Source organism: Rhagoletis zephyria, unplaced genomic scaffold (genome assembly GCF_001687245.7).
Source record: "Rhagoletis zephyria isolate East Lansing unplaced genomic scaffold, Rhagoletis_zephyria_1.1 Rzeph_scaffold_00006, whole genome shotgun sequence".
Classification (NCBI taxonomy): domain Eukaryota; kingdom Metazoa; phylum Arthropoda; class Insecta; order Diptera; family Tephritidae; genus Rhagoletis; species Rhagoletis zephyria.
The window spans coordinates 573297-582816 of record NW_016157090.1 but is presented as its reverse complement, the minus strand read 5'-3'; the positions used below and the strand labels follow the sequence as shown (position 1 = coordinate 582816).

General features: G+C 40.3%; 1 protein-coding gene across 10 annotated transcripts; it reads left to right on the top strand.

Moving 5' to 3' along the window:
- The first annotated feature begins 517 nt into the window (after positions 1-517).
- vap (RAS p21 protein activator vap) lies at positions 518-8827 on the top strand. Of its 10 annotated transcripts, XM_017639353.1 has the most exons (13): positions 519-585; positions 647-827; positions 3571-3653; positions 3789-4077; positions 4227-4418; positions 4563-4676; positions 4898-4970; positions 5040-5449; positions 5529-5740; positions 5822-6456; positions 6526-7432; positions 7663-7813; positions 7879-8827. In XM_017639353.1, the coding sequence occupies exons 5-13, from the start codon at positions 4337-4339 to the stop codon at positions 8025-8027; spliced, it is 2733 nt and encodes a 910-aa protein (XP_017494842.1). In that variant the 5' UTR covers positions 519-585; positions 647-827; positions 3571-3653; positions 3789-4077; positions 4227-4336; the 3' UTR covers positions 8028-8827. The 10 variants fall into 10 exon arrangements, with proteins under 10 accessions (XP_017494771.1, XP_017494504.1, XP_017494639.1 ...); XM_017639282.1 differs by having other exon boundaries at positions 518-827; positions 3931-4077; XM_017639015.1 differs by having other exon boundaries at positions 518-827.
- Positions 8828-9520: the final 693 nt, after the last annotated feature.

Sequence of the window (9520 nt, the reverse complement as noted above, 5' to 3'; positions counted from 1 at the left end):
TGAATAGCAAACAGCTTTTCAGTCTCGATTTTTTACAGTGCAAAATGTAAATGTAAATGAATAAAATCGGTAAAAATTAGCTAAGACCTCTTAAATAAAACTAAAAATCCCGCTAGTCACCGAAATCTAAATTTTACCGCTAAATAATAACTAAATGGCAACACTGGTACCGACACCAAAGAACCAGCCCGGTTGGATAAGACCGTTTGAAGAGCACTGAAGTAATGTAAAATTTGCTAGCGGTTGTGAACTTGGCTAGCATTTTTTTCGATTGCGAAATCAAGGTTGTCAATTCCACTACGCAGCTGCTCGCTAATCGCAAATTAAAAATGATATATAAAAGTTATAACGAAATCACTTGTAATTCATTACGAGCACAATTTTTCCCCCGATCCCACAATTTCTTCAGATTGTCCCAAACCATGCAACATTGCTCTTATCGGTTTCACAGTCATCGTTTATCGATTTCACTGCTGTCAAGCCGTATTCACACGAATTGGCCGTTCATTGAAGAAGAAGAAGCAGATGCGGAAGGGAAATTTTCACTTCCAGAGGTTTTCTCAATCTGTCATGGAAAAACCAGCGGTAATTAGGCTTTTCTGCAATAATTTGTAAGCTAAAATAAAGAATTGTGAAATTGTATTAGAAGTGTGCAGTGGCTTATAATTCGACGTGGACTGGAAGTTTTGCGGCTTAACCAACATCCGATTATTGGACTCGATTGGAAAATATTGGTGTTTCTATCAGGAGGCGCGGCTGAAACAGTGGCCAGAGAGCAAGCAGCAGCGGAGATTCGATAGTGCAAAGGAACGCAATGCAGGAGTGATGTGAGTGCAAATGTATATCCAAAAATTGATTAGTTTGTGTGTTTGCATGTATGGAAGTGAAAATTGTAATAGCGCCCACCGTCGAGTGGGTGGGGTGCGTGCGTTTGTGCATGCATGTGTGGCCGGGAACGGGTGATGCAGTGAAAATTGAAAGTGCTCAATTAGGTCTGAAGCAGCGCAGCAACAGCAGACGACTCAGCGGTCCAGCAACGCACGGACCGGGCAACACACTGGCCAAAACGCACGCTATATAGATGCTATGCGATAGTACGTCGCTGCTTTAGATGGTGTATTCGTCATATTTCGAAGTTTTTGTTGTTGTTGTTGTTGTAGCGGCTACAACATATATCTCGAAGTCGGCGTTGCCTGTGGCATTGTTAGCGCCGTCGCAGTCGTCGCCTTTGTCATTGCGTTGTTAAATATCGTCGCCACATCGGGGTTTTCCGCTGGCTGTTAGTATAGTCTAGTGGTGGTCGTTCGCTGTTGTAGACGTCGGCGGCGCGCTTAGTGGGTGCACATAAAATAGAGAAATAAATAAACTCTTGAAGAAAAGTGTGAAACGAATAGACGACAACCTCAAATTCGCGGCTCTCTTGTCTATGACGATAACTTTTTATTGCTTGGAAGTAAATTTTGTTCCTTAAAGTGTAGTTTTCCTTATTTTAAAATGTCAATTTGAGTCTGCTGCATGCTAGCGTCTTGCGCGATTTTTTACTTTTCTGGAGGGTGGTAAGTTTCTATGTGACTTGCCTTTGCAGGCTGGTGAATAAATAGGAAAATTTATTTATTTCTTCACTACGTATACGTGTGCCACACGCTGAGTCAGCGACTTAACATACTTGAAAATGATGGTATACATATAACTAGCAGAAATAATTTTATTCCTGCGTTTCTTTGCAAATATACCGCAACTGATCGGTGTAATATCCATGCAGTGCCTACATATTCCACGCAGCCGTCTGCGTCTGCCACCGCCCACATGCCTAATTGAGTTTATGTTTTGCCATGTTAGCTCGTCTAGACGTACAACTTCAGCCACGTTCCCCTATAGAACTGTAGAACCACTGTGTGTTTGTTTGTGTGTTTGCATCCATACTTCACACTGTCGAATTAACGAGCGTTCATTCATCCATTTCATCCCTACTCCTGACTCATACCACACTGTCTGTCTGGCGGACGTCGTTAGGTCGTCGAAGTCGCGGCAGTGCGGCTTCGCGCTGGCCAATGCACTTAACAGCGAGGGCACTAAACAACGTTGACGACGACGAAAAAGTCTATGCACAGTGATTTAATGGTAAACAAAGGAAGTTTGTAAACCTGAGGGTATATAGAAAAACAAAAAAATATATGTATATATTTGGTGACTTTATTTTCAAAGTTCAGCACTACTTCTACATATGTTTGTATGAATCTATTTGTGATTGCTTAGCATTTTTGTCCGCATACCTATTTTATTTATTTAATAGCGAACCTTTTAAGTTTATAGTTTACATACGCTCACATAGTAAAAATGAAGACCCATTTGCTTCTAATAAGCTTTGGTAATCGATACACCTATGAAATTTTTACGCAGCATAGAAAAAGAGGCGGCGGTCACTTCTGCATAGTTAACTCCAAATTATTTTTGATCATGGCACGCCTGCTGTAAATGAGCCATATCTATGTAGTGGATAATATTTTTTAGCAGAAAGTCTATGCACATTAGGGTGGTCCTTAGAAAAAATCAATTGAGCGTTTTTTTTCAGTCTCACCCCTTCAATCGGTAATACCACGGCTCAAAAAATGAAAATTAATTGTTTTGCCAACTCATACCCAAAATTGATACTACCGTAGTCGAAGATATCACATATAAATTTTGGTCCCGATCGGAGTCGGTTAAGACGTCTTCCTAGGGTAATCTGAATTTTGACCCCTGTATGTACATACATATCTGTGTTCGTATGGAAAAGTAGCTTATGTCGAATGGCCGGCTTTAGTATAATGCGGCATTCCCTTTATTTTTTAAACGTCAAGGAATTTTTTGATGAGACTTAAAAAGAATATTGACTTGCTAGCATCGGAACTATTTCTTGCACGTTTATTTGCTAAAAGCTGTTTAACGGCTTAGCGCCCGTAAGTCATTCGCAATCGTATGCTGCGAATGCCGATTTATACTAAAGCCAGCCTTTCGACATAAGCTACTTTTCCATACGAACACAGATATTTAAATGAAGGAAATTTTAAATTAAGAACGTAGAGCCAACTTTCCAAAGTGCATTTAATGCTGGGTATTCACTTTAAAATAAACAACATTGTTCCTTGCATTTATTAATATCACTGTGCTCCGCGGCAGCGTTCTGCTGACAATGACGCCGCTTCCGACGTTGAAGTGCGGCGCAGCGCATACGCTGCTGTTTCAGTATTCCTCTAGCGGTGTGGCGCTCACTAATACTGTCTGGTGCCTCACCTTCCTTTCCGGTTTTTTATTTCCTTTTTCCTGTTGTACGCTGTTGTTTTGTGTTGCATTCTATAATTCCGATTGGATATGAAATTCTTGAGTTGTTTTGAGATTTTTCAACATTTTGGACATACATATGTATATACATACACATATTTCTTAAACGTTGCGTATGAGCTTTCGTGGAGTGTATGCATGAGCCTACATATGTTTGTATAAACAAATTCCCATTTGCTTTCTATAATTTGCATTGATTTTTATTTCACTTAGCCATAGATGCAAACTTTTGCTTGCTACTCTTTCCAGTTTTTACATCGATAGTGAAGGTCCATCGTCACCACTGACTCACTCACCTACCTGTTCATTGTTGGTCACAAAGGCAAAGCCAGGTCATATCATATATACATACGTACAAAACATATATATATATATACATATATGTATTTATATATATGTATGCGTTTTCTTGCATTAAATTAACGTCATCGTTAATGCATATTCGATTATATTCTCTTACTAATCAGTCTTACTAATAACCTGCATAAATTCGTGTGTTTACATTTGTGCGCTCTGTGGTATGGTCATCGCGAAACGTCATTCATTATTCACAAAGCAGTGTATACCTCGCGCGCTCCACATTTCAACACATATTTATCTCGTATATAGACAACGTCGTCTCCCACAAGTCATCTGCACTATTTAATGATTTCGTGATCAGCAACAGCACGTGCCAAAATAACAAAAAAAGCGAAAAAGAACGAATTCGCAAACCGTCTATTTATGCATACGTAAATCTTAGCTGCTCTGCTCATTGTAATGTGTGTGCTCTATTAGCTGGCACTTCTATAATAAATTATTTAAAATATTATTGTATACAAAATCATCACATACATACATTCCTAGTATACCTTCGACAAAAACAAATATTTACTAAATCCGCTTTGACTTGCAAACTATGGCAGATATAATACGTTTGGGGAATGTGGACGTTGTCATACAGAAAGATAAACTTGGTTCACCAACTGGCGGTTTGAATGACGGTAATATAGCCGCACTCGGTCTTGGCGCATTGATGGCTACGGGAGGTATTGATTTGGGCGATTTAGCCCAGGAGTTAGATCAGGATGAATTTGACGGCCCAAATATGTTGAATGGTGAGTAGAAAATTGCTAAATAATTTTACAAAAATTTATTAAGCTCAGTTTAATATACGAAATTAAGGTTGTATTGCCAATTTAACTCAAACTTATGCAATAACGCATGGAATGTACTCCATCTGATTTCATTTACATTTACAGGTGAACGTCCAGCCATAATTGCTCCACCCGAGAGTGAATGGTATCATGGACGTTTGGATCGATATTCGGCTGAATCGCGACTACGCGGAAGCAGCAAATTGGGCAGCTATTTAGGTAAATAGAAGCTATAAGCTCCCTCTAGAAAGTATTTTGCCACAAAAATGCTGTATATGCTTGGCGTAAGAAGAGTTAACTAAAAACTGACTGATCAACTACAAACAATCATTTTAACCAATTCAACCACCAAGCAAATGCTCTTATGTGATAATGAATAACCAAGTTACACGCTTAAGCAAAAATTTCGTAATATTTCTTTCTCTTTTTCAAACTACCAGTACGTGAGAGTGATCGTAAACCCGGCTCATATGTGCTCAGCTATTTGGGTCGCACAGGCATTAATCATTTTCGGTGAGTTAAATCTATTTCAAACATTCATTGATATCCAACTTAATTTATATGCCTCCCTCTCTCCGCTAGAATTACGGCTGTGTGCGGCGACTTTTATATAGGCGGTCGCCAATTCGTTTCATTGAGCGATCTCGTTGGCTACTACACATCATGTAGTGATTTGCTAAAACGTGAACGCCTGGTTATACCAGTGCCACCGCCCGAGCCGGTGAATGATAAGAAGCGTGTTGTAGCACATTTACCCTACACTAAAATGGCCGACACCGATGAGTTGAGTTTCCAGAAGGGTGACATATTCTTTGTACACAATGACATGGGCGATGGTTGGTTGTGGGTGACGGCTCATCGCACCGGTGAGCAGGGCATGATCTTTCGTGAACTAGTCGAAGATTTGGATCCGGTCATTGATCCTAATACGGTGTTTCCGTGGTTCCATCCAAACTGCACGAAGAATGAAGCTGTTGATATGTTGGTGAAGGGTAAGTAAGAGGATGAAGTTTATTTCTAGAGTAAATTTTTAATAATAAATCATTTTTATCGTCCCCTCTTGATTGACAGCCGGACCAGGCAGTTTCTTGGTGCGCCCTAGTGATAATTCGCCTGGTGATTATTCGCTCTTCTTCCACATCAACAATCAAATTCAACGTTTTCGCATTGAGAAAAAGGGCGTGCGTTATCTGATGGGTGGACGTACGTTCGAGTGTCTTGACGCCGTGATTAATCGCTATCGCAAAGAGCAAATCGTCGAGGGCCACTCGCTCAGTCATCCGGTAAGTGCATTCACTTCGCTGTCATTTGCATTATTTGCACTAAATATTATTTTAAATTTGTCATTTCTTTTTTTCTGCTAGGTGGTCAATGGCTCGCAGCCGGAATTCAATCAGCAGTTCGTCGTTGAAAAGGCTGCTGAAAAAATATACGCCACACTGCGTGAATGTCGCGATCAAATTGGTTTGAAGAAGATAAAGGGCATCAAGCATCACGGCCACTTGTTCAAAAAGTCCGATAAGACAGCCAAATGGAAGCAACTGTACTTTGCGCTTATCAGCGAGGGCAGCGAAACGCATCTTTGCTTCTACGACAATCCGAAAAAGACTAAACCGAAAGGTCTCATCGATCTATCGTGTGCCTATCTCTATCAGTGCCATGAATCGCTATGGGAGCGGCCATATTGTTTTCAAATCGTCGAGCGCGCGTTGCCGTGCTTGGCCAACAACACCTATTTGTGCGCGACGCAGGAGACCTACGTGGAGTGGATCAATGCATTAAAGGCGCAATGCAGTTCGCAGTTCAGTCGCGCGCAAATCAAAGTGCCCTGCTTGCGTGAGCTGCGCTGCTTGAATTTACATGTATTGGAGGCGCATAAGTTGCCATTCAAATTGGTGCCACATCCGTACTGCAGCATATCGCTGAATCAGGTGAAGGTGGGAAAGACGCGCGTGAAGATTGCACCAGACCCGGTGTGGGAGGAGGAATTTGTATTGGAGTGAGTAAAGAAAAATAAGTGAAGTACACTTATTTATTTCAATTTAAAATTTCATTTCCTACCCTTCAGCGACGTGCCGCCCGATGTGGTTTCACTCACCATAACTCTTGTTTCACGTGGCAAGCGCGGCAAGGATTCGGAAGTGGCTGAGCTGACCATCGACTTGGCTAGCCTAAAGAATGGCCAAGAGACCGAGGGATGGCATCAACTCACCGGCATGACTCCGATGGGAGAGTGGGGTTCGTTGCGCCTGCGCATGCGCTACCTCGACGATTTGATTATGCCCTGCGAGGAATATAGCCCGCTGCAAGAACTGCTGCTGGAGCCAGAACTGTGCGTCGTGAAAGCATTGGCTGAACTCTGCCACAACGATCGGGTGCCTCTCGCCACTGCGCTGTTGCGCGTGTTCCGCCACGAGAAGCGTGAGACCGAACTGATACGCATACTTTGCCAGGCAGAGGTAGCACGCGAAAATGAGACCACCACACTCTTCCGCGGTGCTTCGTTGGCCACCACGCTAATGGATTTGCACATGCGCACTGAGTGTACCGGCTTCTTGAATGCCGCCGTTTCGGAGACAGTGCAGCGCATACTCGACAGCAAGCAGTCGGCCGAGCTGAATCCCACCAAGATGGATGTGAATGACGATGCCTGCTCGAATGCCGAATTTTTGTTGCAAATACTCGATTTGGTGACGCATTCGATTTTCACCTCGCCCGAGGCGTGTCCACGCAGCGTGCGCTACATATGCAATTGCCTGCAGAAGGCAGTTGTGGCTAAATGGCCCACAGAGCGTTTGGTGCGCACGCGCGTCGTTTCTGGCTTCATATTCTTGCGTCTGCTATGCCCGGCGCTGCTGAATCCGCGTCAATTCGGTTTGGTAAGCGAGACGCCGCCAACAATGGCAACACGCTCGCTGATTATGGTGGCCAAATGTTTGCAAAATCTGGCCAATCTCATCGAGTTTGGAGGCAAGGTACGTATGAGGGAGAGAAGAGAAAGGGGTGTAGCCAATAATCGGCCATATCGCGAATTCCATGTGAACAAATATTTTCAAACACTATAAACCAAACCAAAAAATAAAAATTAAAAAATTCCCAATTTGTTTTAGTTTTGCATGTAAAATCATGGGAACAATTAATTCACTTGGAATTGGCAATATGAATATCTAAATATTTATCCACTTTTATGTCTTTTTATTTGCAGGAGCAATACATGGAGGTGGTCAACCCATTCATATTGAAGAACAAAGAGCGCATGATTGTATTTCTTGATCAATTATCGCTTGTTACGGATCCGAATCCGCCGCCTGGCATGTTCAGTGAACAAAATTCCAATCATACTGTGCAGGATACTGGTGCGGAGCACACAAATTCAGCAACCTTTATGCCTAGTTATTTATATATTTGGTTGTTTTTGCAGGTCGCGAACTGGCCACACTCCATCACATTTGCGTCTCCTACTTGCCCGAGCTGCAAGGACTCTCGAATATACTATCCATTAAGAAATTGGTTACAGTCACCGATATGCTGACAAAACATAAACTAAAATATCGCGAAAAGATTAGCTAAGATGATTGTGAATAAGTTGCGTCGAGTGCTGCAGCGCGTTAGCCAAGCCGTGGCAGCAGTGCAAGTCAGCTACCACAAGTCAGCACAGCAGTTAGGCAGCGGGGAAATTTAGAGTGGTGCAAAAATGAAATATGTAGTAAAGAAACAGAAGCAACACCAAACAATTATTTGTGCGATAAATAGTACGCTAACGCCCCTACATAAATGTAATGCGCGGTCGAATGTAAAAACATACATATTCACTTAGGAATTGCGAATACAAAGTGTTGACGGCGCCCGTAAACTAAGAGCGATTTTCACGTACGTGAAGTAATAAACATTTTTTATAATAATTTTTGTATGAACTTTCTTGGCATGTTGCGCAGTAGAATGAGCAGTTGGCGCGCATATTTTTCGTTTGCGCGGCCGAACACTTTCTAGTAGCGTTTAGCTTAGAAAAAGTTATTTTTAAAGCTGGATGTTTAGCTGAAGAATTCCATAAGGCCAAAATATGTGCTGCAATGTTAACGGTGATTTTTCTTATTTTTTGATTTTAAATTATATAAAATTAGTTATGCGAAAATTCTCACGTCAGATGTATGTATCTCTCTTTTGCATTTGTTTTAAATACGATATAAATATCTAAGGAACAAAGTGCTAAATCAATTTTGTCACAAGCCTTGAAACTTTAAAACTGTTACTCAAGAAGAAGCTTTTTTATAGAATGTTTTTAAGCCTAAAATTTTTCATCATATGACATTTTGTGCTAAAACTATATGAATACCGATATTTTTTTAACTGGGTAAACCTCGAAATTTACGACACTTTTATTAAACTTTCATATTTTTTTTTTTGTTTGAAAAATATGCTCGCATTTCGAAAGTTCCATTTTAAATTTTTAAGGGAATTCTCCTCAATATTTTTTATGTACAAATATTCCGTTTTGGTGTGCGTTCCTTTTTATTTGTACATGTTTTTTTTCAAGCGCTTTTTTTTTATTTACAACCAATACTTGCTCTCTGCTTTTACCTTTTTTATTTAAATAAATACCTACATACTCAAGCATATGAATGTTATATAAATATATTCTTATACATATTACACACGTATTATACGTCTTCTTTTGTAATTATTTACATACATATATAAATTATATACACATTAATGATAATCGATTACAAAAATGTAAAACGTAAGATGGCGAAGCGAAGTAAAATAAAAAACATTAAATTTAATTCACTATTTAGCTTTAAACATTTTCAATTAAATATTCCGAAACAAAAGAAAACAAAACAAAATAATTGAGTTTAAAAGTAAAAACTAAAATAAAAAATATAACTGCATAAACATTTATATCCTAGTCGAACTTATGTACATGAATACTGGATTATTTCCTCTGACAGCAATTACCGTAATTATCGTTTATTTACTAAGCAAAAGTTGAAGCATACAACAATAGCAAATAGATTACATACATATGTATGTACAAATCGATGGTCCTCTGCAATGACGGC